The sequence below is a fragment of the Chrysemys picta genome, chromosome 21 (assembly GCF_011386835.1).
Source record: "Chrysemys picta bellii isolate R12L10 chromosome 21, ASM1138683v2, whole genome shotgun sequence".
NCBI classification, from domain to species: domain Eukaryota; kingdom Metazoa; phylum Chordata; order Testudines; family Emydidae; genus Chrysemys; species Chrysemys picta.
In genome coordinates, this window is record NC_088811.1 from 12,194,964 (window position 1) to 12,222,841 (window position 27,878).

Genomic DNA, 27,878 nt, shown 5'->3' on the forward strand with positions numbered 1-27,878 from the left:
GCTTGCACAGCCTTGCTGGGGGGACACAGCCATTCAGGGATACTGAGGGCACTACTAACTTATGGCTGGATTAGTGAGCCTGATTTGCATATGATCTGCACACCCGCGGGTCCCATTGACTTCCACTGGGGATGTGACACTGAGATAACCAGGCTCCTTGTTCTTATGAGGTATGAGTTATAGAGCAGTAGCACCCAGAATGTGACAGGTGCTGTAAAGACAGATAGGAAGACGTGGGGTCTGATTTTCCAAAGAGCTCAGGGCCAGGTTTTCGAGTGCTTAGCCCCCAACGTGCACCCAGTATGCCAAGCTCTCTTGCAAACCTGGGCCAGACTGCGAGCGCTGATCTCTGGATATTTCATTGCCTTGCATTGTGCGTCATCATTTATACCAGTGCAAAGTGCGAGTGAAACACAACCATTGTGATTTGGTCGCTTTCTGTACCCGCTCACTCACTTTGCACTGGTATAAGGACTACATGGCTGCAAGGTGCAGAGCAATGGAGACCTGGGTGTAGAGTCCCTGCCCTGAAGGGTGTAGATGTATCATCACCTAATGAGCTAAATCTTCCCTTTTACATTAAAGCCAACAGAGTTGCACAGATGTAACCAAGGGCTGCATGTGGCCCTCGTCTCTGTGCGTGGCCTTGCTCTCCTCACTCTGTTTTTTCTCAACCCAGTTGCTCAAAAATAAATAAAATTGGGGCTGGAATTGTCCCCTCTCTGTCTCAGCTCAGAGGTGAACGTGCATTGCAACCCTAACCCTAACCCTGAGCCAAACTGGTTCTGCCGGTTTTGAGTCATGCAAGAGGCGTGGTCCAGAGACCCTTTTTCCATATGTTCTAATGGAAACATTTGTGCTGCCATCACTCAAAGAGGGCGGAGGCTGGGAGCATCAAGCGGGATTTGTTTTATAGTCCTCGGGGGAGAGAAAATACAGTCCCAGTTTCAGGGAAATCCGTTCCCCAGCTCCATGAATGTTTCCAGTGCCAGGTTCATCTATGCCCATTAGACCATCTTCTGGGCAGCTGTTCATGGTGCCCTTCAACTAGAGCCATTTAGGCTGATGGGCAGCTCAAGCCCTTGTCTACTCACAAACTTGCCTTAGTTGAGTCAAACCGGTTCAGTTAAACTGGTGCAAACCCTTATGTAGACATTCTTAGAAGGTGTGAGAGGCCCTTATTTCATTTTAGCGTACACCTGTTCTCCGCTGACTTAAGCTACACCAAAATAAACCTAGTTTAAACCAAATTGAGTGTCTACTCTACGCAGCCTTTTGCCCTGGTTAAAAATCACACCTTAAATTAACCCAGTGCAGTTCTGTGCCTGACTTAGTTAATCCGGTGTCTGTTGGTGTGTGGACAAGGCCAAGGACACCTAAAGATGGCTGAGTTAAAAATGCCTCAGTGGCCCTTTTGTTCTGACATTCCACTACCGTGATGCATCAGGGAGGCTATGCAAACCTCAGGCTTCAGCACTCGGGGCACCCCAAATCCTCCATCTTACAAAGCTGGCTGGGAAGCAGCTCCGCCCCTGCCAGATCTGCAGCTACTCCCGTCTCTGGCTGCCCCTTACCCAACAACCTCTTCTCCTTGCCCACTAGCTGGCATGCACTTCCTCTTGTCCCAGAGCATGGCTCCCAACCAACATACCCATCCTGGCCGACTGGAAGCTGTAACTGCTTGTGTCTGGTTGGTGTACCTCTTAGTCCCTTGATAGGCTCCCCCATCGGCTTCCACTTGTTTCATCTGATCACCTGCACCCAGTTCTCCTTATGCTGCCTCTTCTGCTTCCTCTTCCATTCCACAGCATTGCCACCTAGCACCTCGGACTTCTGCTTTCCATTGCCTGCCTGTCTCTCCCCCATCTGCTCCTGCTTCCCTCTACCCAGCCACTTCTCTCTCACTGCACCTTGTCTCCTGCTACTTCATCTGCCCACTACTCCTCCCCCTGTGCTCTGAGTCTGACATTTGGGCCTCCTGCACCCAGCACTCCCTTCCTCCCTGCTCCTTAGGAACACCTTCCTCCTCCAATGCACCCCCTCCAGCAACACCCTCGCAGGAGGAGTTAAGGATGCTTCAGTTAAGGAGATCCAAGTTAAGGATGGTTGGATTAAGGGAACCTCATTTAAGGATGTTTCCTTTAAAGATGCTAAATCAGGTGTGATTGTATTAAAGTTTTCTTTTATTTTCTTTCACAAAACCCCTAAGGAAATACAAAAACTATGGTTACTGGAGCATTAAGGCTGAGAAACACAGAAGTCAGAACATTCCAAAAGGTTAGGTTTCCAGCGCTATCCGCTGGGCTTTGTTAGACATACGTACACCGTCCTTTGTCAAATGTCAACCATACGATTTTACAGTTTATTTGATTGTGTTGTGAAACACGTGGGCTGTGCCATGTAGCTGAGTTAGGGCCTGATTTGGTGCCTACTAAAGTCAATGGGAGTCTTTCCACTGACCTCAGTGAGCATTGGATCAGGCGCTTTGGCTCCAATTCTGCAAAGCGCCTAAACTCCTGCTTAGCTTTAATCACATGCTTAAGTCACACTGGTTTCAATGGGAGTCAAGCAAGTCTTTTAAGTGCTGTGTTGAATTAGAGCCAGAATGTATTGGGAATCAAGGCCAGCATTTTCAAATCGAGGGGCCTAAAGGTAGGAAAATTTTGGAAATTTTTCATGTAAACTATTTTTGACAGCAAATTGGATTTTTGACTAAACACTCCCCCCCCCCCCCCGAAAAACGTGTCTTCTCTTTGTGGAAAATGTTGATTAGTTTTTGTCAAAAAAAAAAAAAAAAAAAAGCAAACACCCAAAATATTTCAGCCCAGAACTGACATATTTAGATTTTCAACCACAATTTTTGAGGAGTCAAATGGAAATAAAACACTTTCCAGCCAGCTCAAGCTCCCACTTTCAAATTTAGGCACTTCCATATAAGTGGCCTGATTTTCAGAAGGGCTGAACCCCCACAAATAACATTGAAGTCAATGGGAGCTGCAGGCCACTTATATTTCCGTGTTTAAATCTGGATTTGGGAACCTAACTTTGAACACCCTGGTCGGAAAATGTCCCTTTAAATTCTGGAATGTCCTGACTTCGGAGGGTTTGATTTCTCTCTCTAACCTTGGATTACTCTTATGGGATTTTTGCCTTTAATATATGTATATTTCTATTTTCTACCATTCATCAGGGACTTTTCTGAGGGTTTTGAAATGTCAGTCTGTGGTGCACACCCAGCGAGACAATCCGAGATTCCTACTGCATCTAGGTCAGGCAGCTGCTCGGACATTACTGTCAGTGAAAATGCAGTTGAGTAGCTCAGTTAACAGCTTTTCCTCTGGGGTGACTGGGTGGCTTGAGGGATTGGTAATGGAATAAAGAGCCCTTCCCCTCTGGGTCTCAAACGCACATCCATCTCTGGTGGGTAATGACTGAAAACCATTATCAGCGGAGAGCTTGTTCAGTGGCCTCTGTGGAATGAACTTGGTGGTGAACTCTCAGCAGGGGTGCCAGAATGGGGAGGAGGGGCCTGGCTCCATCACTTTTAAAAGTAGGAAGGCTATGGGCAAATAATGGGGGGAGGGGGCAGAGAGGAGCAAGCAGGGAGGGGCAGCACAGGGGCAGGGCCACGGTTCAGATGCCAGTGGCGCCGCCCCCCACTTTTAGGGAACTTCCGCTGCTCCTGACTCTCAGCCTAGTTCTTAAGGGCCAGATCTCGGTGGGAGTGAAATCCCATGCCCAGGAAGGGTGGCAGAATGCAGCCCTGAAGTGACAGCTGTGAAGGTCTGAACCCTGGTATTCACCCCTTGCACACGACTGTAGTAACCTTTGTGCAAAGTGTGCCTCGTGAGGTATCGTTTGAAAACTCATAATTTGCTGGTCAATATTGTCCTGATAAAATATGTATGGCAACATTGTATGGAAAGTTATCAGAGTCCACTGTATGGTGCTAGTAACACCTGTTCCAAACCACAGCCCTCCCCAGACAGAAGTTGGCAGGCAAAAGTGTGCTCTGCTTCATTTGCATTTTAAGCAGTAAGTAGAGTCATCAAGGACAAAGGAAGTTCCAGCAGGTGGGGAAACCAGCAGATCTCCTCCCCTGGCGCCTTTTTGTCTCCTCAACCCGAGGGCAGGTCTCCATTTAAAACTGCATTGGCACAGCTGCACCAATGCTTTAATGAAGATGCTCTAAGCCGACAGGAGAGACCGTCTCCCGTTGGCTGAGTTAATCCACCTCCACGAGAGGTGGTAGCTGTCAGCAGGAGAAGCCCTCCCGCTGACACAGCGCTGTCAACTACATTCACAGGCGGTGACTTTACAATGTGGGGGGTGCTCGACCCCTGGCTCTGCCCCAGACCCCGCCCCCACTCCACTCCTTCCCCAAGGCCTCACCCCCACCCACCTCTTCCTGCCCTGCCTCTTCCCATCCCCTTTCACCCCTCCCCCGAGCACGCTGCTTCCTCGCTCCTCCCTCCCCCCCAAGCCTCCTCTGCGCCGTGAAACAGCTGTTCGCAGGAGGCGGGAGGTGCTGGGGGGAGGGGGAGTTATTGATGGGGGGCTCTCGGTGGGTGCTCAGCACCCACCATTTTCTCCCCGTGGGTGCTCCAGCCCCAGAGCACCCACGGAGTCGGTGCCTATGACTACACTGTGGCTTAGGTTGGCATAACTGTGTTGCTCAGGGGTGTGGATTATTCACACGCTTCAGTGATGTCGTTATACCAAAGTAATTCTGTAGCGTAGACCAGGGCTCAGCTGGAAATGTTTTCTAAGAGGGGGACTGACACTATAAAAGTGCGGGACAAACACCCCACAGCACCGCTCCTCCTCTCTCACGCTCTATCCGTCGATGGACTGCTCCAGAAGGAACGAAGGAAGCAGTCGTTACACTGAGGTAGGGATTCTGACCCAGAAGTTTTGCCAGTAAGACTATTGAGAGCACTTGGTGAGAGAAACTTGCTTTGAATTTAACATAGGCATTAGTTGCGGTTTTATCTTCATTTCTTGTGTAATCATTTCCGACTTTTATGTCTCATTACTTGTATCCACTTACACTCTCTCTCTTTGCAGCTAATAAATGTGTTGTCTTGTTTTATCCACACCAGCGTGTTTCCCAAACACCGCATTCAAACGCCATTTGGGTTAACAGGATTTGTACATATCATTTCTATTAATAAAATGGCGGACTTTAGATGAGCTTGTATTGTCCAGGAGAGGGCTGGATAGCACAAGGCGTACGTCTCTGGGCAAAAGGCTGGGAGTGGGAGGGTGCTGGTATCATCGAGGCTGGTAAAAGCCTGGGGGTGACTGGCAGGTTGCAAGTGCCCACAGTCGTAGCTGGGAGCGACTTACTGTTTGTGAGCAGTTCAGGAGTGGAGGCTACAACAGCAAAGCAGTGTAAAGGGCACCCCAGGTTAGAGGGCGGGATGACACAACTACCCACTAGTCTCGATTGGATCCTGGGTATGTCACACACACGTGTGGGGTCACAAGTGAGCTCTTGTGGGCAGAGAGGCCGCTGAGTCTGTGCTCCCCTCCAAGCACCTACAGAGAGAGCCGCAGATGAGAGAACAGAAGACAACTTTGCCACCATAAAAAGCACCCAGGCCTCTCTCACCAGCTTAGTATCTGCCCCACACTTGGGCAGCATGCTGCATTGGTCGCTCTTTGCCCTTCACTATTACTATTCTGTTTGCTAGAAGCTGGGAATGGGCGACAGGGGATGGATCACTTGAAGATCACCTGCTCTGTTCATTCCCTCTGGGGCACCTGGCATTGGCCACTGTCGCCAGACAGGATACTGGGCTAGATGGACCTTTGGTCTGACTCAGTGAGACCGTTCTTATTACCTTCCATCTGAGGATCTCAAAGCACTTTAGAAATTCTTTGATTTAGCCTCTGAGCCTGCCCTTGAGACAGACGTTGTTTAGTCTTGTGGCTGTTGTAATAATGCAGCAGCATCCAGAGGCTCTAATTGAGATCATGCTCCTGTGGTGCTGGGCGCTGTACAGACGCATAGTACGAGACAGTCCTGCCCCAAAGAGCTCACTGTCTAAACAGACAAGACAGGCAAAGGATGGGAGGGAGGGCAGAGGCTCCGCGTGTGGGGAAGTAGCCCAAAGTCTCACAGCAGGTGGGAGGATGAGCTGGGAGGAAATCCCAGTCTCCTGACTTCCAGTTCAAGGCCCTGCCCATTGGACCGTGCTGCCTGCCTAGAACCTGTGATTATTACTGATTTTATTTTATAAGCAGAGGAATAATTAAAAAAAATTGAATTGAAAACTGTATTTGGGACATCCACCTTCGTGCCCCTTCTGGGACCAATTCCCTTTGCCATCAGTACAATGGAGCTTCTCATACCCAGCCCAGCAGCTGCATCGAAGAGATTATTCATTATGAATTACGTGCTGAGCTCTGATTATTATCCTCATCCGACAGATGGGGAAACTGAGTCCGGGAGCGGGGCTGTGACTTGCCCAGGAGGATAAGCGAGTCAGTGGTAGAGGAGGCCCACACTCTCATGCTCCTTCCAGCAGACCCTGGTGCCTCTCAATAGTTAAAGGTAGGTTTTGAACTAAAGGGCAAATAAGATGGTTGGTACTTCTAAGTGGGGGCGTAGGAGAAGGGTTTGCCTGTTGGACAGGGTCCTTAGTGCAGGTTTCACTGCTCGGTGAAAATTTTCCCTGGTGGGCGAATGTATATTATTAGTAATCGTGTTAATTACAATCGTGACTGGGAAGCAACCAAGATCAGAGCCCCATTGTGCGAGATGCTTTACAGAACAGCAGACAGGCCCCACCTCAAAGGGCTTACAATCTAAATAGACAAGACAGCCCAGGGGAGGGGAAGGGTCCAACACGCAAACAGAGGGATCACTGTGATGGTGACTTAATTTCAAGATTTTGTTTGTGGAGTGGGGTTTGGGGAGGTGATCAGCTAAATGGAAACACAAAGGAAGGGAAAGGGGCAATGAGGACAGAACAGGTGAGGAGAAGAAGGGCAGGGGAGTATAAAGGGGAGAAGCACGTTGAGGCTGAGGTGAAGAGACGCGAGGGTGGACAAGAGGGGGGTTGGAGCCAACAACCCATCATCACAGGGCAGAGAAAGCCCAGTCAGTCAAACCTGTAGAAAATATTATCGTTGTCGGTCAGTCCTGATTAAGCTGTTCCTGCAGTTCCTCCACTGGCTTCAGTGTCATCAGAACCTGTAACAGATAATCTCAATAACATGCAGCTTATCCCCCCACACCCTTTCTGTACAGATGGGGAAACTGAGGCAACTGGAGCAGGGCAGTGACTTGCCCAAGGTTGCCAAGGAGCCAGTGGAAGAGCTGAGCACAGGACTGGGATGTCCTGACTCCCCAGCGTGCAGTCTATTGACTGGAACACACAGGGCTCAGTAAACCCTGGGTTTGTTACGAGACGATAAAGCTTTGCTGCGTCTGTCCTTTTTTTCTACAGCGTCTTTCAAAAACCAGAGACTGATTTGCATTTAAAAAAACACCAGTTACCGCGCAGGAAAATGCTATTCAGATGTTCCCAGAGCTCGGGAATCAAAATTCCCTCTCTTGCTCTCGGTTCTTCTGTCTCAAATATATTTGGGGCCAAATTGCACAATACTTATTGCTAATGTTTGTGCCATGAATATTCATTGTGTCCCCGGGGCCCCGAGACTCCGGTGGAAAAGCAAGTGCAGGCAGCGTGGCAGCCCTGCATGTTGCTGAGCTCTGCTCCTTGGGGAGGGTAAACACATCGGGGTGGGGGAAATGTTTGGATAGGATGGGAGCTGTGGGATACTAATGGCATCTCGGAGTCTTTGGGGAGCGCTGGTGAAACTCCATTAAACAGCGCAGTGAAGGCCTTTTAAACAAACAACTCACATAAAACCATTACACTGACTTAATTGCAAGGAAAAAGCCCTGCACTCAGCTGGGCTTTTGAACATACTTTGTCTCGCTCTCGGTCTAGTTTTCTTTCTTTCTCTGATGCTCTCCTTGGGGGGTATCCCTGCCCCAGGCCACAGGAGATTCTCCCATTGACCAAACTCATAGGGTCAGACTAATCCCCATGGGGAAGGCTTTATTGGATTGTCAAGTGCAATGCTGTGCTGGGGCAGCTACCCCTCGCAAGCCCTGTGCAGTTACCCTGTGACAGGCTGCACCTGGAGCAGTGTCACGGCCGATTGGGCCTAATTAGGGTGACCAGCTAGTAAGTGTGAAAAATTGGGATGGGGTGGGGGGTAACAGGCGCCTATATAAGACAAAGCCCCAAATAGTGGGACTGTCCCTATAAAATCAGGACATCTGGTCACCCTTGGCCTAAGGGCTGATGAAGCCCAGCTGGCAGAGGAGCTGGGACAGGCGTAAAAAGAGGACGTTGATGGTAAGAGAGAGGGCTGCGGGAAGGAGCTCTCTAGTCACTTCCAGGAGAGAGTTGGGTCTGCTCTAGTCTGGGGGGAGTAAGCCCTGGATCCTGCCTGCGAATATAGACTCTGGCAAGAACCTGAGAGGGTGGAGTATCCACAGGGAGCAGAGGAGGCTCTGGGGTGGGCCAGAAGACTGAGAAAGGAAGGTAGGAGAGAGTCCAGGGAAACGGCGATAGGGTCTGAGGCTGGGTAGACTGTAATTGCTGGGTACAGGGTCCCTAGAACGCAGAGTAGTGGATGGACCCAGGTTCCCTCCCCAGCCAGTGGAGAAGTGGCACAGTCTGGGCGGTGGAAGGGAAGACTGCCTGAGATCATCCAGTGGGACTTTGATACCCCAGAAGGAGAGAACGACAGCGTCCTGGCTGGAGCCATGAAGAGGCAGCAATAGAGTTCAGAGAGAGATGGAGGGAGCAACCGAAGGTGGGATTGTCACACTGGTCAAGAGCTAATCCCTAGATGTGGCCCCAAGGGGACACCACAGTGGTGAGTAGCAAACCTCATGTCACACACATACACACACACACACACCAGCTGCTTTCAGACCTGATCAATGGTCGCTGCCCCACTTTCGAGGGCAAGCTAAGGTCTGTATTCCACCTGTGAGCCAAAGCTGGTGCTGTGTGCACTGCCGGTCTGGATCAGGCATTGTGGAGACTGATGTGGCTAGAGGCTGCAGGCTCGCTGCCATTCAGGTGGTGCCATCTGGCTCTTATGAAATAGATGAAGCATATTATCTATTAAGGATGGGAACTAGCCAGCTCAAGGCTTTCACCTTTGTGCTCTCTGGGGAAGGGACCGTCTCTGAGTTTTGGAAGCCCCCAGCACACACTGGGTGCTCCTGGTTTCTAAATAATAGGCTGGCAGTTTGAATCCCGCTCTGAGTCTGTAGTGGGAGTGGTTCCCATTTGACGGCTGTTTGATGAGAAATCAGTTCCTGGGCTGAGTGCAGTTCCCAGGGCATGATGTCCACAGCACAACCACCACCAGTGGCCACGTTGAGACTCTCAGCAGAGTCCCCGGACTGAGTGAGCCTTGGAGACTGAGTGCCCCTGGTCCTGCTGGACGTGGGTCCCGCCAGTCCGGGCTGAGGCTCACAGACAGCATGTAGGGAAGCCTGCACGGCAGCTCTGTGTTTTGGGCATAGGGAGAATTTCACTCTCCAGATTGGTCCACCTAAGTGGAAATTCACACTTAGAAAGACGAGTGGCCAGGGGAGAAATACTCTGGCAGGGGAGATGCTAGGAGGCAATGAAAACCCCCAGCACACCAGGCCTGAGTTTGCACTGGGGACTGAAATGTGCACCAGAAGCAGGTTTCTGACCCGGAAGTCTGCCCCTTCTCAAGATGTCCCAACTTCAACAGATTTTGTTGTCTGCTAAACATGTGCTTGTGTAAAGGTGCAGGACTCACCCCTGCGCAGGGCCGGCTCCAGGGTTTTTGCCGCCCCAAGTGGCGGGGAAAAAAAAAAAAGTCGCGATCGCAATCGGCAGCAGCTCAGCCCCGCCGCTTTCTTCTTCGGCGGCAATTCAGTGGCAGGTCCTTCCCTGCGAGAGGGGAATGAGGGACCGCCGCCGAATTGCCGCAGAAGAGCCTGACGGGCCGCCCCTTCCCCTTGGCCACCCCAAGCACCTGCTTGCTAAGCTTGTGCCTGGAGCCAGCCCTGCCCCTGAGACACCTCCTGCTGGTCATCTCAGGGAATTAGCTCTTTGCCAGCCTGGGCGCCCTCTGCAGGCCAGTGTCCTGCTTGTTGCTGGCCCCCGTGTCCCGCCCAGACCCCAGTGCCCTTTACCCTGGGGCTGCCCCCTGGCAATACCCCACCGGTCTCTATGGGTCTCCCCTCTCCAGGAAACCCGCAACCCTCTAATCCCCACCTTGCCTCAGTCTGGGCTACTGCCAGTCATCACCAAGCTCCCGCTCCCTGGGGCAGACTGCAGTGTAAAAGCCACTCATCATAGGCAAGGGGGTTCAGACCTGCTGCTGCCTTCCTCTGCCACCCAGTACCTCTGTGGGCCTTGGACCAGGCCCTGCAGCCTGGGGAGTTGCCAGGCTGGAGCTCCCCTGCTCCTCTGGTGCTTCCCCAGCCCTGCTTCACTCCCAGGTACCCTCTTATTCCCCTGCAGCCAGGCCGGTCTCCCTCCACAGCTAGAGGAGAGACTCTGAGTTCCTGGCTCATTGGCCTTTTATAGGGCCAGCTGTGGCCTGATTGGGGCATGGCCCAGCTGCGGCTGCTTCCCCAATCAGCCTTGTAGCTGCTTTCTCCCAGCCACAGCCCTCCCCAGGGCTGCTTTTAACCCCACCCGGGCAGGAGCGGGTGATCACCCCGCCACAGCTTGGTTTGGGGTTGTTTTGTGTGTGCCTTTTTGCAGCAGCCAACCTCTACTAGAGACACCTGGATAGGATCCAGGGACCCTTTGCCAGCTGTTTGTGAAGCAGAACCTCCCCTTGTTTGTGGACAGGACCCTTTCTCCTTGTCCTGTGCATGGTGGACTGGGTTCCTTGCTTTTCTCCATGACCTCATCCTTGGCTTAAGCTCCTTGCTTTACTCAAACAAACAGCCTCATTCCCCCTCACTTCCCCTTGCTTTGAGCCCTAGCCGCAGTTATAAGGAACATCAGGCACTACCTATTTGATTGGCAGATGGCTAAAGCTATTCAAATAGCAGCATGGTAGACTCCCAGGGTCTGACTCTACCCTCAGTTGCTGTGGTATAAACTCAGAGTGACTCTACTGACTTCACGGGAGCGACTCCGGATTGATGCTAGCCTAGCTGAGCCCAGAATCTGGCCCACAGACGTGGGCCTGCTCCTTTTCATGCTCACACGCATGCAGTCTCGCACTCGCTCATGCGGACCATCACCTTCCTGTCTGTATGCCTCCTTGCAATCGGCAGGCACGGCACACGCCATCGTGCAAACCCTTGTAGGCCCGTGTACACTCCAGGGGCACGCAGGCAGGCTCCACGTGTACACGTACCCATCAATGTCTGGCTCCCACGCCACCAAGGCTGTTTAATAATGTTCGGTTCTTGGATGTTACCCAGCTTGCTGGCTGGCTGGCTGGGTACAAGCCTTTCAAGCAATCAGGCAGTAATAGAGCTGGTGGAAGCAGAATGTCCCTCAGATAAAATTTACAAGGCCTGAGTGAGCCTGCCTGGTGGTGTTGAGCGCTTTGGTAATGAGCACCTGAGCAGGCCAGATTGCTTGGGTAGTTTTATTCTGCATAGATGAGCAGACAGAATTTCAAAAAGAAGTCATAAATATAAGCGTGCCCAATACTCGGCAGTGGTTCATTTCAGCGTGGAAGCTGGCCCTGATGGGGGTGGGGAGGATCAGACAGCCGGGAGGAAGGAAAGGTTTCCAGCTGAGAAACGCTTCCAGTTAGAAGCCTTAAGCTCCCTCCTCCCGAACCCTAAAGACTTTCTTTAGCAAAGTTTCAATGGGTTTTTAATCCATTGACAATTCTCTTTTCTTGTTTCTCTGTGTGCGTTGTGTGTGTTCTCAATAAAGATTGCACGACAGCGCGAATAGCTCTCCGAGTGTCCATGTATTGTGAATGTAGATTAGGATAGTGTGTGTGAATGTTGGTTGGGATACGGTTCTAATGTGTGGGTACGGTATGTTTAATGGCACTGTGTTTAAAATACAGTTCTATTACCTAGGTGTGTGGGTGTGCAGTTGTAATATTACCAGGTTTACAATGCATTTCTAATACTAGTGGGTGGCTAAATATGGAGGAGGTTACATGTGATACCATTTGTGTATCTGTCGTGCAGTTTATGGCTCGAGTTTGAATGTCTGAACATGTATGTATTAACGTGTGCACTAAGGCATAGCTGAGGTCACTGGGAACTGAGGTACAGTACTTATCTGGGAGTATGGTGTTTCTCATGTGCGTACATCTTGTGTGTGATCGCTGATCAATTCTAATACCTGTGTGCTGGGAGGGAGGCATTTGCGTATATTGTACGTTTGTCTTGTGGAAACTAGAACACAAGTCTAATGTCCGAGTGTACAAAGTTTGTGTGTTGTGAGGTGCCTGAAGTGATGTGGAGGATTGTGATACAACTTGTGCATGTGAGTGTGAGCTGCCTTATGACGATGGGTTTACATCTGTTGGCTGGTGTGTGTGCTCTCAGCCAGGTGGCACAAGGAATGTCTGTGAGGATAGGTTTACAGGGAGAGATTGGGTTTGCAGGTACGTGCTGGCCGAGTTGCTGCTGAGGAAGACTGTGTTTGGCTGAACGCCTGCGTGCAGCACTGAACGATAGCTCACGGCTGTTTCTTGGGCTCTGCTGTGTGACTGAATACTGTCCCTCACATCAGCGTGGGCTCAGCTCACATTACTGAAAGTTAGAAAGAATGATTTTTCTTCTCATTTACTGCACACTCTCTGCTTTCAACAGAAGCGCTACCCCCTGAGTGCCGCCCTCTCTGCAGAACCTTCCATCACTGGCAGACAGGCTCTAAGCTGGTGGGGTGTAATTTTTTTTTCTTTATTTCAGGAGCCTCATTAAATCCCCATTCACTGGAGCCTCCGCAAGCCAAGGGCTGGTCTGGTTTTGCCTGCATAGGTTCCTAATCCCTATGGTAACACACTGGAAAAAGGTCAGTACCTCCCGTATGGACCACCTGCTTGGAGATGGTGACTCGGGTCTGTTCCCCGTTTTCTCTGCTGTTCTCTGGATGCTACTGGTTGACAACTCTGTGTGATCGGTTAGGCGTGGGGTGTCTTTGTGTGGAAAGTGTCAGAGGCCCTGGCAGGCTCAGGGAATCGATGACTGGACGTAAGATGGAGCTTTACACTTTTAGTTCAATCTGGCATAGGCCAGAACTGATTAAACATTGTTACCATCCAATGGCCGTGTGGTAGCCTGTGTGAAGCAATCTCCCCTCTGCAGCTGTCCGCACCACTATAACTGGCACCATTATTGGCAGTCCCAGCAGACAGGCAGGAACTGAATGGGGAGTGAAGGTTGAATGGCCATCTCGCTTCTCTGCAGGTACAGGGCTGAGGGCTTGTCTACACTTATGCTACAGAGGCACTGCTTCACCACTGTAGTGCTTCAGTGAAGACGCTGCCTACACCAATGGAAGGACTTCTCCCATGGGTGTAAGAATCCACCTCCCCAACAAGCGGTAGCGAGGTCGATGGGAGATTTCTCCTATTGCCCCAGCACTGTCTACACTGGGGGTTAGGTCAGTTTAACTGTGTTGCTCGGGGGAGTGGATTTTTCACACCCTTGAGCCACATCGTTATATTGACCTAATTTCCTAGTGTAGAACAGGCCTAAGTGATACTGGCACATGCCATTGCTCCTGGTTGTGCTGTAGATAAATGCATCACTCCAGTTTCTGGTGCTCTCCCAACAGCACCACCCGTCAACTACCTCCCCTTCAGCATTGAAAAATGTCTGTATGGTAAGCATGACTCGTTAGGTTCCAGAAACTCAAGGTGAATGACCATTGCTCGAGTTATAGGAGAAGCTATGCAGGCTGGTTAGCTGCGCTAGTGAGGGACAAGAACATAAAAAGGACTCCCCATCACGTGAGCTAATAACCACGGTCTCCCACCTCTCCTCACTAAATGTTTTGTTCGGCTTTTGTCAATGGGTAATCCTGACACAACAGTCGTATAGAAAACAATGTTCTAGATAACTCCTATATGGAGCATTTTCCAGAGGCAGGGGTACGTGGGTTGTGGCTTAAAAAACAATTCCAAAAATTCTAGAGTAACGGCTCCCAATGCTACCGTGATACTGCAGTGCTAGGACGTGACTGCAGAATTCTGCCGTAGGTTTGTTCTAAGGTTGTTTGATTAAATCCCAAGTCAGATACGGATAGGTCAGCATGACGCCGGAGAGATTCACTTGCACCAGCAATAACTAGATTTCCGTGCCCACCATCTATTGGCCTGCTAAACCTGGGCTTGTGAGTTCAATCCTTGAGGGGGCCACTTAGAGATCTGGGGCAAAATCTCAGTACTTGGTCCTGCTAGTGAAGGCAGGGGGCTGGACTAGATGCTCTCCTGAGGTCCCTTCCAAACCTGATACTCTGTCCTCTCTGCCATCCTCTGAGATAGAGGGTGTCTGACTGGCAGCAGTGAGGTACAGGGAAAGGGCACTCATTATACCAGAGTTGCAGAGTGCAACTGGGACTCCTACTCCAACAGAGGGTGCTCCCAATTGCTTCTCCTGCCATCCACACCCTCTGGGAGAGGAGACGGTCACAACAGAATTAGAGGCGGTGTAAATAAGAACTGCCCTATAGGACCAGGTGGGTGGTCCTGCTACTCTGTCAGTGGCCTGCCTGCCACCAGTGGCCAATAATAAAAACACAAACACTTAACCCTTTCTGCGCAACATTAACTAGCGAATCCTCACACTATTCAGCAGAAGAGTCTTGTGGCTAAAGCACAGCAGATCTGGGTTCCAGCCTGTGTCACAGCTAGGAATTTTGGTGTGAGCTTGGGCCAGTCACATAGCCTCTCTGTGCCTCAGTCTCCTCATCTATAAAATAGGGGTAATATTATTGCCTTCCCTGGGGATGTGGTGTGGAGGCTCATGTGTTCCAATGATCGCTGTCAGGAGTTTAAACTCCTCATAGGTCCTCTCAAGCTGAACAGGGTGAAGTGAAGTTCTGGAAACCATGCTGGCCATCAGCCCGTTTTTGTGCCTCAAAGCAACATCTGATGGCTCAGGAAAGATTTAGAATATTATTGAGCTGCCAGAGGCTGGGAATGGGCGACAGGGAATGGATCACTTGATGATTACCTGCTCTGTTCATTCCCTCATTGGCCACTGTCGCCAGACAGGATACTGGGCTAGATGGACCTTTAGTCTGACCCAGTATGGCTGATCTTATGTGGTGTTTGTGAAGCTTCCTTCACCAGTGTGGAAGTGGGTTTAAGAGTCTCAAAGGAAAGGCAGAAGTGGAAAACTCCCCTCCCCCTTTACAGGGGAGGTAGCTGAGCTGGAGGCTAAGCAGTGCTTACTTTGTAATGAAAGAGGTACTGGGGCACAAGCAAATTTTTTTGCATTCATAACTGATGGAGCAAGCCCAGAGGTGCCAGGGCTATGAATGGCCGAGCCCGGAGGTGCCGGGGCTATGAACGGCCGAGCCCGGAGGTGCCGGGGCTCAGTCTTGGCACAAATTAAGCACTAAGCGATAGGTGCAAAGTGCAAGTGGGGGAGCAAGGAGCAGAACGGAGGGCCTGGTAATGTACAGCGTCTCTTAAGGTGGCCACAGCCAGCTGCTTTAGGAGGAAGGCCTGAAACACCTCTGCAGGGCACCTACCGGGGCGATGCTGTGACGGCCAGTGCTGGAGCAGGAGAAGGCTTCCCCATCTCCGCCGGGGAGCGGCTTGCTGCAGACAACACGAGTAGTGTAGCCCAGCCGCCCTGCGCAGGAGGGTGGGCCAGGCAGGCTGGGTAAGGAGCAGAACCGGGAAGCGCAGGCTAGATTCAGCAAAGCACCCTCCCCTTCCTAGCTTCAACTCGCGACTGCCCCAGCGCCAGCCTCTGCCGGCAGAATATATAGCTCGGCTGAACCAACGCTGCCGTCCCTGCAGGGGGAGAGGGAAGCCAAGCCGCAGCCCAGGACGCCTCGGGCGCGGCGCGGCGCCGGCTGAGCCCCGGCACGGCTGTCACCCCGCGGGCGGAGGGAGGCTGCGAGCGGATGGGGCGCGCGGGGGCCTGATTGCAGCGCCCCGCCCCCGACGGCCCGGCGAGCGATGGTAGGAGCCGAGACCAAAACAAAGCTGGGCGGCAATAAAAGGAGGCGGCGGCGGCTCGCTGGGCTGGGTGCGGGGGAGACGCTCCTCGCTGGTCGGGCTGCGGGGGCGCTCCGGGGTGTATGTAGCGGGCGGGCCGGTGCGCTCCGGGGGCGCGGGCTCTGTGCGCCGGGCGGCTGGGGAGCCGGTGCGCTCCCGGTGCCTTGGATCAGGGCCAGAGGAGCCAGTGCGCTCCGGGTGCCCGCGGTCCGGACCGGGGCGAAGGGGGCCGGGCTGTGCCAGGCGGGAGCGGTGCCCCACGAGGCGGTGGGGAGCGAGCCCGCTCCGGTGCTGCGGCAGGAAGGGGAGCCCCGGTCCTTGGGCACCGTAGCGCTCCGGGGGGGGACCCAGCAGCCCGGTGGCCGGGCGCCCGCTGAGAAGAGCGCCTCCCCCCTGCCCACCGCAGTGTTCCGGCCACCGGCCACCCGCACGGCTGCTCCCACCGGCTGGGCCGAGGTAAGCGCTGCCCCACGCCGCGCAGGGGGAGGGATGCCGGTGCAGGGGAGAAGGCTGCGGCCATGGGGAGGGAGCCGAGCGGTAGCAGCCGGGGGTGTCCCGGCTGGGGGGACGACCCAGGAGCTCTGGACCCAGCTGCTTCCGATCGGGGACAGGATCCCTCCTGTCCCGGCTCCGAGCCCCAGCCGGCGCGTTAGGCCCCTCTGGGTCACTTGCCTCCCAGCCCTTCGCCTCCCCGCAGCTGGCTCTGAGTGTGCCCCGTGGGGCTGGGCTGCGGGGTCTGAGTGTGGCAGGGGCTTGCGATGGCTACCGCGGATCAGTCCCTGGGGCCGGGGTGCGTGCGGCGCGCTCTCCGGGCGGGCTTTGGAGAGGTCCCGAACGGGCACCAAGGAGAGTTTCCCCGGGCGGTGACTCTGTCATGCACCGATTGCGCTGGGGCTGCGGCGGGATCCTTCTGTTCGCTCCAAGCGGAGTGTCAGGACGGAGCCGCGTTGTGTCCCAGGCTGTGCGGGGGGAGAGGGTCCGGGGAGCGCACAGAGTGTGTGTGAATACGGAGATCTGACCCAGATTGGCTGTTCCTAAAGTGCAGCTAGGACAGGGTCCGGTCTTGGGCAGTGGCCCGCACCAATGTGTCAGAGGTCGGCGTAAGAACCTCGCAGCAGCAGTTGTGGGTCCTCAATCTGCTCCCCTCATTAGGTCTTACCCTAACAGAGATCAGGGCATAGGGCCAGGGTTTGAACTCGGGCTAAAGCCTTCTCTCCTCCTACCACCTTCCCTCAACACACTCATCCTGCTAACCTGGGCTTGGACCCAAGACCCCATGAGAGTGGAGGGTCCCAGCCTGAGGCAAGCTGACACCCAGGGTTCAAGCCCTATTGCTTTGCAATGTAGAGGCAACCTCGGTGGATTTGTATTTTGGGCAGACTCCCAGAGCGGCCATGGGCTGGCTTCCTTTGTCCTCTGGACAGTCTGGTTTGGTGGACAGTGAAGTTTTCCCACCCGGCACCATGAACAGAGGGCTACAGCGGCCACATTGTGGGAAGTCTGGGATGTGGGTGGTTCGACTCCGGCCTGCATAATACAGTGCAGATGCCAGAGCCCCAGGCTGGGGCCCAGCGTTCCATAGTTACAACCTGAGGTTACATGCCCAAGCCTTAGGTTAACAAACCCAGGGTCTGTTACCTTGAGTTCTACTAACCCTGGGCTTACATTGCAGTGACTTCATCAGGATAGCAATGTGTGCCCCCCAAACTAGACCTGTTTCTGAGGATTATTGTGTATTGTTTTGTTGTTTGTTTGTATTGCTGTAGCTCCTGGGAGCCTCAGTCGTGGACCAGAACCCCATGTGCTAGGTGCTGCACAAACCCAGAACAGAGAGAGCTCTGCCCCCAAGGGTTTTACTGTTTATTCGGGTTTATTTTTAATGTGTGAAGGGCTGGGCTGTAGGGATCAGACTTTCCAAAGTGCTGGGCATCCACCGAAAACAAAGGGAGCTACTCCGAGCTGGGCTCTTTTGAAAATCTGCCTCTAGGGTGACTAGGAAAGAGGCCTTGGGTGAATGATGAGAGAAAATCAGCCCTCCGTTAGGACAGGTGCAGGATGCTACACATGTCCTGCATTGAGCCCTGCCTCTGTCCTGTTCCATTTGTTTCCCACACAAAGCGACCCTTGTACTCTCCCGGCAGTAGCATGCCAATTATGTTGCTTCTGCTTATGCAATTACTGGGATAGCATTTTGACAGCTGAACCAAGTCTGTTAGGGTTTAATGTAATATACCGGCAAATCAGAGCCTTTTAAAACCAGGCTGGTGCATGCTCGGTTTTGCCTCTGGAGGATGCAGGATCAGTGAAAGAGGGTGAGTAGGTGTGTGTTAGGGGGATCAGTCTATCAATTTGCTGCTGTTGTGCTTGAATCAGAATACACTGCAGATGATGGAATAAACACACACACATGTAATTTACCAACCTACCAAACTCAATTAAAGAAAAAAAAAAGTCTAGCCAAAAGTGGGATTAGATTTTGGAACTTGATTCTGTTCTTTCGTACGAGACCAAACTTTATTCAGGACCCATCCATCCCACCCATCCCTCCTCCCAACCACCCCTGTCAAGCACTGATAAAGCTATCCACAGCAGCAGCGCCTCTCTCTCTCTCTCTGATTGCTCTTTTTTTTAGGCTGTGTCTGGATGGAAACCTAGCAACACAGTAACTGTATTGTGGGAAAACGTTTCAATAGCTGGATTTCTTTTATCATACTCGGAACATCTTCAGAGGTTAGAAACATCAAGCCAGTCTCTCTAGCACCTTGCAGAGGCTTATAGGTTGATAGGCTCAGAGCCTGGAATAATACAGACGTGGGTTGGTGAGAGAGACAACAGATGGAACAAGTCTCTTCAATATGGTGAAAGATCTGCTCTCCCTCCCTCCCCCCTCCCCAATCACTCTCCCTGCAAAGACTGCTGTTCCTATGAGGGGAACACTTCCTTGGGGAGGGCAATTCATATCTAATAGAAAAACCATTCAAGGGGAAACTAGCCATCACTATTTTTGACTGTTTCCCCTAGATACACACTGGGATAAGCCAATGGCCCAAAACAATGTATAATGGCGCAATATGCGCGGTCCTGGCTGGGGACTGGAAAATAATATCCGTATTGTTCCAGTCATCCACTGCTACGAAGAATATGATTCCGTTTCTGCAGTATATGGGGCCAAATTCATCCCTGGGGTAACAAAACTGAAGTCACTCATTACACGATGGCTAGATTTAGCTCTCTGGGCTGGATTCTGCCATTTTTATCTACAGTGAGAGGTACCTTGCCCTGCGAATAGTCCCTTTGATCTGAGTGCGCTAAGGCACTTCACGGTGAGTAAGGGCAGGAGAACCTGACCGTCTATATTTCGTATTTGGAATATTGCAGAATTAAATGATTTAATGTGGACAAAGCCTCTACTTGGTTTGTCTAGAGATGGTCACAGGTTTTGTTACCTGTTCTTAAAAATAATACTTTGCCCTTTACCGTCCATGGTTGATTCCATCCAAAGTTCTCATGCTTTATGAACATTAAGCCCCACAAACACCCCGGTGAGGCGGGTGAGAAGAGATGATCAGTTAGGGGAGAACTTTGAACAGTTGGGTGTTTATCATTCATCGGCTGCAGATCAGGAGGGTGAGCATTTCGTTTAATACTTTGTATGGTATGAGTGTGTAGGGGTAGGCTTAGTGTGTGTGGTATTGAGAGATTATGTAGGGCTATTAATTTGTTGGTGTGGATTGGGGCAGAGGATGTGGGGAGGTGTCAGCCAGTTCACCTCCTTCCCGCCCCCCACTCCAAAATCCTCTTATGATGTCAATGATCCAAGATAAAAAGCCCACTGCTTATACAAAAACTTGCCTGTTGTGTACGAGTGCTTAATGAATAACAATCCCGCTCCACTTTCAGGGGAGGGAATTCTTGCCCTGGCTGCATATGGAATATCTGGATAAATCGTGATTTTTATTTCTGAAGTTATAGTTGGTCGTACTGTGAGTCTCTGAGTGATATTGCTGTGATCTCTGTGCGTGCCAACACACAATAAGCCCTGGTGTGGCTCTCTTAACAGGGAGCATTTAGCATAAAGTTGGTTTAATCCTCTAATCTTATCAAGCGAGGACAAAAATTAGAACTCAACAGTTTAATTCATTAAAAAAAAAATCAAACCCTGTTATGTTTGTCTGTGTAGAGCGTATGATGTCTCCTTTCATTTGCTTTATAGGCTTATTTTATTATCCATTGTTTGTTTAAAAGCCTCTAATTATAGATACAGGATTGGTGGTGAAAGGTACCCAGTAATTAACTCTCCTCTTCTATAGGCTTATCTAGTATGCATGTAAGTTGTTTTCAGAGCTAACAAGGCCAGCAAAGTTCGAAGGAGAGAGATCTGTGTGGCATCCCCAACTGTTGAGAATCTGTTGCTGGTTTGGCAGACGAAGGAGACAGTGGGAGTTGTGGGTCTTGGGATTGGGCCCCTCAATGGGGAGAACTCCCATTGTACTTGTCTCCTTTATTTCTATCAAGAGGAGCAGGAAGTGCCCGCATTTCCCCCCATGCTGAGAGATCACATAGTCATCACCAGGAGTATGCCTGTCTATATGTGTGGGCAGAGGGCAGGGGGATTGTGTGTCTGGTCACAGTTCTCATGATCATCTTTTCCGAGGACCTGATTCTGCCTCCCCTACTCAGCAGCACCGTACTCCTGAATTCAGGGTGGGGGCTACTCCAGGAGTAAGGAACTACACCGTGGATGTGACTCAGCCTTCATTGAAGTGCCATTGCTTTCAAAGGGCTGTGACTCAATCCCAGTGCAAGTCAGGGTGGCGGAATCTGGCCCTAAATTAATAACCGAAGGACATGAAGATGACTGTAGGCACTAAAAGCCCAATCCGGCTCCCATTGACTTCCGGGGGAGCTGGGCTGGGTTCTGCAGTGCTGATTCTGAATATACATAAGCATGTGCTTAACTATGAGCATGGAGCCATCCTATTAAAGGCAATGAATTCAAGATCTAGATGTGGCTAGACACCTTTCTGACCCGGGAGCCGGTGGTTACTGTAAGAGCATTGGTGATGATACGGTACATGGTGCTGTCATTAATACACCTCTGCAGCACCACGAGGGAAGTTTTTTGTGAGATCTCTGCATCACACTGAGTCATGCAGAATAATATATAAAGACCGATTAGTAACACAAATGGAGGGGGGGGAGAATACAGATCTTTAAAAAAAAAAAATCTGTCAAAACAAGCCACAAGTATGTAATTTTGGCTGCATAGGATCTGCGGGGCTTTTTCTTTGGCGGGGGGAAATAAATAAATAAAAATGCTAAACCAGCGACAAGAATAGAAGCAGTCAAGTCCTTCGAAGCATCCCTTTAGAGGAGCTAAAAACTCGCATTGAGGGGAAAAGTAGACCAGATTCTTGCTCCAGCCACTGGATAAAGGCTAAAAAAAGACTGCATCTGAGTGGCTGAAATATTAGGTTGTCTCAAAAAAACATGATTGGTTTTTTTGTTGTTGTTTTTTTTTTGCTGCATATTTTTCAGTGCTGGATTATGCCTGTTTTTGTCACTGGAAGTGAAGCCCCTGATTCTCTGCAGTCCATTCCAGTTCAGCAAAGCACTTACATGCATGCTTAACTTTAGGCACATGCTCGGGGCTTGAAGTTAAGCATGTGCATTAATGAATAATAATGGCTTGGGGGGGGAGGGATAGCTCAGTGGTTTGAGCATTAGCCTGCTAAACGCAGGGTTGAGAGTTCAATCCTTGAGGGGGCCACCTCAGGATCTAGGGCAAAATCAGTACTTGGTCCTGCTAATGAAGGCAGAGGGCTGGACTCAATGACCTTTCAAGGTCCCTTCCAGTTTTAGGAGATAGGATATCTCCATTAATTTATTTATTTTATTCAAGCATGTGCTTAGATGCTTTGTTGCAGTGGGGCCTAAAATATGTACATTCCGCCCCTTTCAAGTAACACCAGGTAAGGGATGCTTCTGAAGCCAATTGGATTGTAAACTTGTTGGCCCAGGGACCATCTCTTACTGTGTGTGAGTGTTTGTGTGGACTGTGTGTGAGGGCCTGGCACACTGGGAGCCTAATTTTGGTTGGGGTGTGTCAGCACTGCAATAATACCAATCATGCTCAAAGCCAGTGGAATGACTCTTAGGGAGCCCAACGGGGTTTGGAAGAGGATCCAAAAGAACAGACTAGTTTTAAACAACTGTTTTCCATTCATTAAACCCCAGATGTAGAAACCGAGAATTCATAGTTCCTACCTGACAATCTTATTTGATCCGGGAGAAGACCTAGATCTGGTTTGGGCTGGATACATTTTCTGTGTCCTATTTTGAATAGAACAGCCAACCCTTTAGAAAGGGGCTCACCTGTGGACCTGGTTTGCTTCCCAATATTCCTTTACTTGTTTAACAAATCGCCACTGGATTGTCGCTCAGTATATTGTATAATCCAAACTGTGTCCAGTCCCTGGGCTTGTTTTGTGCTTGCAGGCTCCAGGAGCTCCTGTGGGGTTGGTGGAGGAAATGTGCTCTCAGATGAGCAGGATAGAGACTTCCAGGGTCCTTAATCCCCCTGCATTTGGAATTGCTTCAGAAAGAGAGAAAATACAGTAACAATGTAGCCATTCGTCTGTGCATGGATCAAAACAAACAATTCGGGGCCTGCGTCCGCCATCCTTGCTCAGGCAAAACTTCCAGTGATTCCAATAGTTAGGCCTGAGTGAAGACAGCAGGGTCTGGTCCCTGAGTGGGGGCGTTAGCTAGTGAGAATGGTGACTCTCAGGTGGTTTGACGGTGTAGTCGCACTGCCTTGAACAGATGTTCCATCCAGCTGGAACGTGGTAGGGTTGTCTGTGGTGGAAGTCCATTCACAATGCAAGGCTGACTCCTTTTGGCCAAGAATCCTGGTGCGTCCAGTCTGTGGGCCCCTTCCAGCTCTCATTAAAACTGTTTTTGCCATTGATTGGGTGGTCTGGAGCTGGTGTCCAATAGGCTCTTCCATCTTTGAACGCTATGTCCATTCAGACTTCCGTCCTGGAGGTGCACGAGACACAGGCCTTGAGCTCTGTGGCTTGTCCAGCAGGCTTGGAGGCTATAGTCCAGTCCCTTCCTGGGCCCTGTCTCTGGCCAGGTGCCAGCTCTCTGCAGATAGCTAATTGAGATGGTGGTGGCAGGGGGTGGCTTTGTTCAAAAGCAATGCAACAGTTTCATTAATTGGAAACCTGCTGTGGCTGAAGTGGGATCTGCTAATGAAGGTAGCTGGATACCTGCTCCTCTGAGTACATCCAGGGTCTTGCTTCTCCTGTGAATAATGGCCCGTTTTGACCTATGGCTCATTGTCTCCGTGGCAGCAATATTGGTGACACACACATTTCAGGCCCCATAGCGGAGCTATGATGATTGTGATTCACTATCAGGCTGAACTGTGGGAGTTTTTTCCCCTGCGGGCTTTGCTGGGGTCAGGGTTTGTCCCACTGTTTCAAGGTGATAAGGGTGGAATGGAAAGGACTGGAGACTGAAACCCGAATGGGCTGCAAAACTGCCTGGATGTCTGCCTACAAGGCTCGTGACAGAGACCCAGCATGTCCATTTCACTTGTCAGAACAGCATTCCAGAGCTTGGTGTGTGGGTGGGGGGTGGGAGGGGAGGGGGAGGCAATGAGGAAGTAGTTGCTTTTTAGCTCAGGAGTGGGGAGAAAAAGCACCTAGTGATAGCATTACAGGTTTATTTTTGGGGGAGGGATGGTAGGGTGTAGAAGTGGTGCTGGATAACACTGGTGCTGTGCCTTTCGGGTTCATGATGGCCCCATAGATCAGATGCAAGAAGCTCATCGCTTGATGGGGCTGTCAGTAGGTTTGGGGAAAAGGAGCATGGTGCGTAGGTGTGATTCTGGGTTTATGGCTTTGCAGCTGGCATGTGATGGTGCTATTCTGGGAACTGGCAGAACAAACAGGTACCACATCTCCTCCTACCCATCCCTATTTGGGAAGAGACACTGGCTTCCAAGCAGCCTAGACAGCTGTGGCTTTGTGATTTACTGTTCGTCAGAGATGAAAGAGTCGATTCTCGCTTCATTTCTGGCCCGGTTATGTAGAAACGTCCAGCTTTTCCATTGTGATATTAATTTGGTCCTTGGGTGAGTAAGCGAGTGGCCGGCTGAGTAGAATGACATGGGATGGGAATATGACAATCAGCAGGCTACGGTTATTACTGACTATGAGCTATTTATATTGCATTCACCAGCCTGCACTTCTGTCTATTAAGGCGTGTGGATTAGCTTTATTTTCCATAGGTCTCTCGAGTAAATGGTTCTACCCAGACAGCAGCTGGGCCAAGCAGCGGAGTTAGGATTTAACAGCCTTTGATTGGAGTCTATACCTTCCTGATCTTGGAGCTCTGAGTTCTTAAACTGTAACAGTAGGTGGCACTGCTCTGTGCATCTCGAATCTCGGAGGCAGCTTCACCCACTCCTCCCTAGCCACCTTCGGCTTTCAGCAGCGAACACTTCCCCTTGACAACGCTTTACGTGGGGAAGGGGGTCTGAGCTTGGATCCCATAGTGCTTGGTGCCTTAGAAATACCTTAGTCAACCCCCCAAGAGAGCCTGACGTTCTGTGAACAGAGTAACCACCTCGATCCCTGGTGTGCTGAGCGCTCCCAACTTCTCTTGGCATCGCTGGGTGCTCAGCGCCTCATAGGACCGAGCAGGATGTAGTTTAGGGACCCCTGCCTGCCTTCCCTGACATCAGTGGCCAAGCTCCAGCTGACTGGATGGGAGCAGGATCAGACCCATTTTGTACTGGAAGCACAGCACCGTCCACTCCCATTGGGTGCCCTCCCCTTCCCCCCGTGAGGGGTTAGCTTGTGTCCTAGTCCTGCTGGGATTGTCGGGAGCTGTACAAAGAAGAGTATAGGAATCTGGGTGCTCCCTGATTTTGCTTCCTTCCCCCAAATGTAGGACCCAATCCTCCTGGTCATTGGCACCACCCCACTGCCTTTGATGGGAGCAGCATCGCCTCCTTGTCTTCCTTCCTGAGATTAGCAGGGCCTCACTCTCCTTAGTTGAGGGTGAATAAGGCACCCAGCAAAGACCTCTAAGCAGTCCCGTGCCCTTGCGATCAGCCCAAAGGCCTGGCGGGAGTCGAGAGAGGCCCCGGGGCTCAGAGCAGAGTGCATGGCACAGCTCAGGGGCCCTCACGTCTGTTCGATGTTGGATACTGACATCAGGATTCCGCGGATGACTGTAACCTTGGACACCTGTCCCCTTTATTCTTGTCTAGAGTTCTCTGTTTGCTGGGAGAGGAGGTGGGGGAAGCGGGGCTGGAATACTTTCCCCGCCATCTGCCTTAAGGCATCAGACTCGTGAGCTGGCACCATTAATTTCTGATCTCAGCCAAACCTTGTTAATAGAGAACATTCCTGCTGAACTGAAGGCAGTTCACGTTCCATAGACGCTGTGGAGGTGGGGAGGCGGCTGTGCATGCAGGGGACGAAAAGATAGGCTCTGACAGTCGCTCTGATCGCTCCCAGTAGCCGCTTCTTCATGTGGGGGAGTCAGAGGTGAGAATCGTTTATTCACACACTCTGGACTCGAGGGCTGGGGCCAGATGCTGATCTCACTCGCTCCAGTGTCAGTCCGGTGACATCACTGGAGTCGCTTTGGATTTACATGGGATCTGTGAGCTCAGGATCCAGCCCTTGGATCACGGTGTAGCAGAGTCCTGAGTAGTGGGTGTCAGTGCCGTCTGCTTGCAGTTGCCCACTCTCTTCCTTCCCAGCATGCCTTTGCCCGGCACTTGTGTAGCTGGTACGAGAGCCCTCTGTACTCTTAATTAGCCCTGGGTCTAGAGTTCAAATCCCAGCTCTGCTGACTGACCTTGGGCAAGCCACCTACCCACCCTGCCCGAGTCTCCTCCCCTGCCTGCAAAGGGAGCTAATGATCCTTTTTGCTGACGGGGTTAATCAGAGACATTGTTTGTGAAGTGCTCAGTGCTGTTAAAGGGAGAGGGTGGTCATGATCCACATCACACCACAGATCATGCATGTGAGTGAGGGGACAGCACCCGGGATGTCCTCAGGCCCAACCTCTGCCTTTGCTTCCTCCTTGCTGCATCAGCAGGGTGTGTGTAGTGGAGGAAGTGGAGCCCGATCTGGGGATCAGGAGAGAACTGACAGGCCATGCTGCTGCCGTGTTGAAGGAATAACGTCGGGGACCAGGCCCTTGTGTCTCTCCCAGCCTGCCACCTGTGGGCGAGGGGATTCTGGCTAGACTTATCCCAGGCTGCCCAGGGAGGTGCTGTGCAGCTGCGGAGAGGTGGGATGCTGATTGTTCCGGGTGTTCCTTTTGAGTGACTCTCTCTCCCCACCGGGACGCTCCTCAGCATTACCAGTCCTAATGATACCTGTAGAATGATCTGATCAGCTGCTGACTGTCACGAGACTGCGTTGTGTCCTTTGCATGGGCTCTTCTCTTCCCCTTCTGTTTTCTCCCGTCCTCCGAATGGACGTCTCAGTCGATGCTATGGACCGGCTTGGATATTGGCACAAGTGGGCACAGCTCCATTGACTTTAAGGGAGTCGCACCTGCTTAAGCCAGTGGTGAATTGAATAAATAATATTCCGTTGCCTTTTCATGGCACTTTCAATCCAAAGATCATATGTTGTTTCGTTCCCAGTCTAGCTACAAAAATACATAGCTGGAGTCATGCCAGCTCCCTTCAAACTGCACCGAAAAGAGTCTTAGGTTTGCAGAATGACAGCAAAGAAGGAAATCTGGGGCTAGGCATAACAAGGTTTGCTTAATTGCTGTTTTACTCTCTGTTGTGCCTGGGCTTTGGAGCGGTGTCAGGATTCCTGGTTCCTGTTTAGGGTCTGCCACCAGCCTGTGTGACCTTGGGCGGATCACGTAGGTCAATATATCAAAAATGGCTACTGATTTTTGAAGTACCCAATTTGGGCCTCCCTTCACTGGAGCGATGGGTGCCATTGCTTTTGAAAATCATGCCCGAGGTTCTGAATTGGGTACCCTGAAACTGAGGCAGGCGGGATCTGGGGTTACTTGATAATTTGAACCATAGTCTGCTGGGCCTCATCTTGCTCTCGCTACAGTCGACGGACGCTTTGGCTGAATTCAGGGCGAGCAGGAGCAAGTCCCTCGTGTGTTTGTTTATTAGTGTGGAAAGTCGGGTATAATCCCTACACCCTCCCAAGGGGGCTGCGAAACGTAATAGGTGTTAGTGAAAGGTTTGCACGGTCTCTGGTAAAAGAGGATGTGATATAAAAATGCAAAGTGTTGGCTGCTCTGAGAGAGATCTGCTATGTGCTGGCTGGTTGGTCCTCGTCTGTCATAACCTGGCGTGGTGAGTGACCTGCTTCTTAGTGCTGGTTTAGAGAGAGTTTGACAAATCCTGATTCTCCCCCTTACTCAGGGGACAGCCACATGTGCAGCCCCCACCTCCCCGAATCAAAGGAAGGGCTTTTTGTTCTCTTTATGTAAACAAGCCAAACAACCTCCCTGGGAAGAGGGAGCTGCAGACTTGCCATCGAATGCCTGTGGGAAGGTTTAAAAGGCGTGAAGTGAAGTGAAAGAGAAGTGAAGCGCAAGACTCCCTCTTGCTTGTAAATCAAAACCAACCCAAACAGTTTTTCTTGAAACTTCCTCCTCCTCCTTCCCCCGCTCCCCTC

General features: G+C 51.3%; 1 protein-coding gene across 4 annotated transcripts in view; it reads left to right on the top strand.

The window, feature by feature from the left end:
• The first annotated feature begins 6,416 nt into the window (after window positions 1-6,416).
• The window catches only part of DISP3 (dispatched RND transporter family member 3), a 64,797-nt gene continuing 43,335 nt past the window's right edge, over window positions 6,417-27,878 (top strand). Inside the window, exons 1-2 of one of the 4 annotated variants that reach the window (XM_065575366.1) lie at window positions 6,417-6,559; window positions 12,923-13,025. In XM_065575366.1, coding sequence (XP_065431438.1) covers window positions 13,005-13,025 — 21 coding nt within the window. In that variant the 5' untranslated portion in view covers window positions 6,417-6,559; window positions 12,923-13,004. Of the gene's footprint in view, window positions 6,560-12,195; window positions 13,026-15,939; window positions 16,153-16,510; window positions 16,645-27,878 lie in introns of those variants that run through there. The other 3 variants (XM_065575367.1, XM_008167227.4, XM_008167228.4) reach the window with 3 other exon arrangements.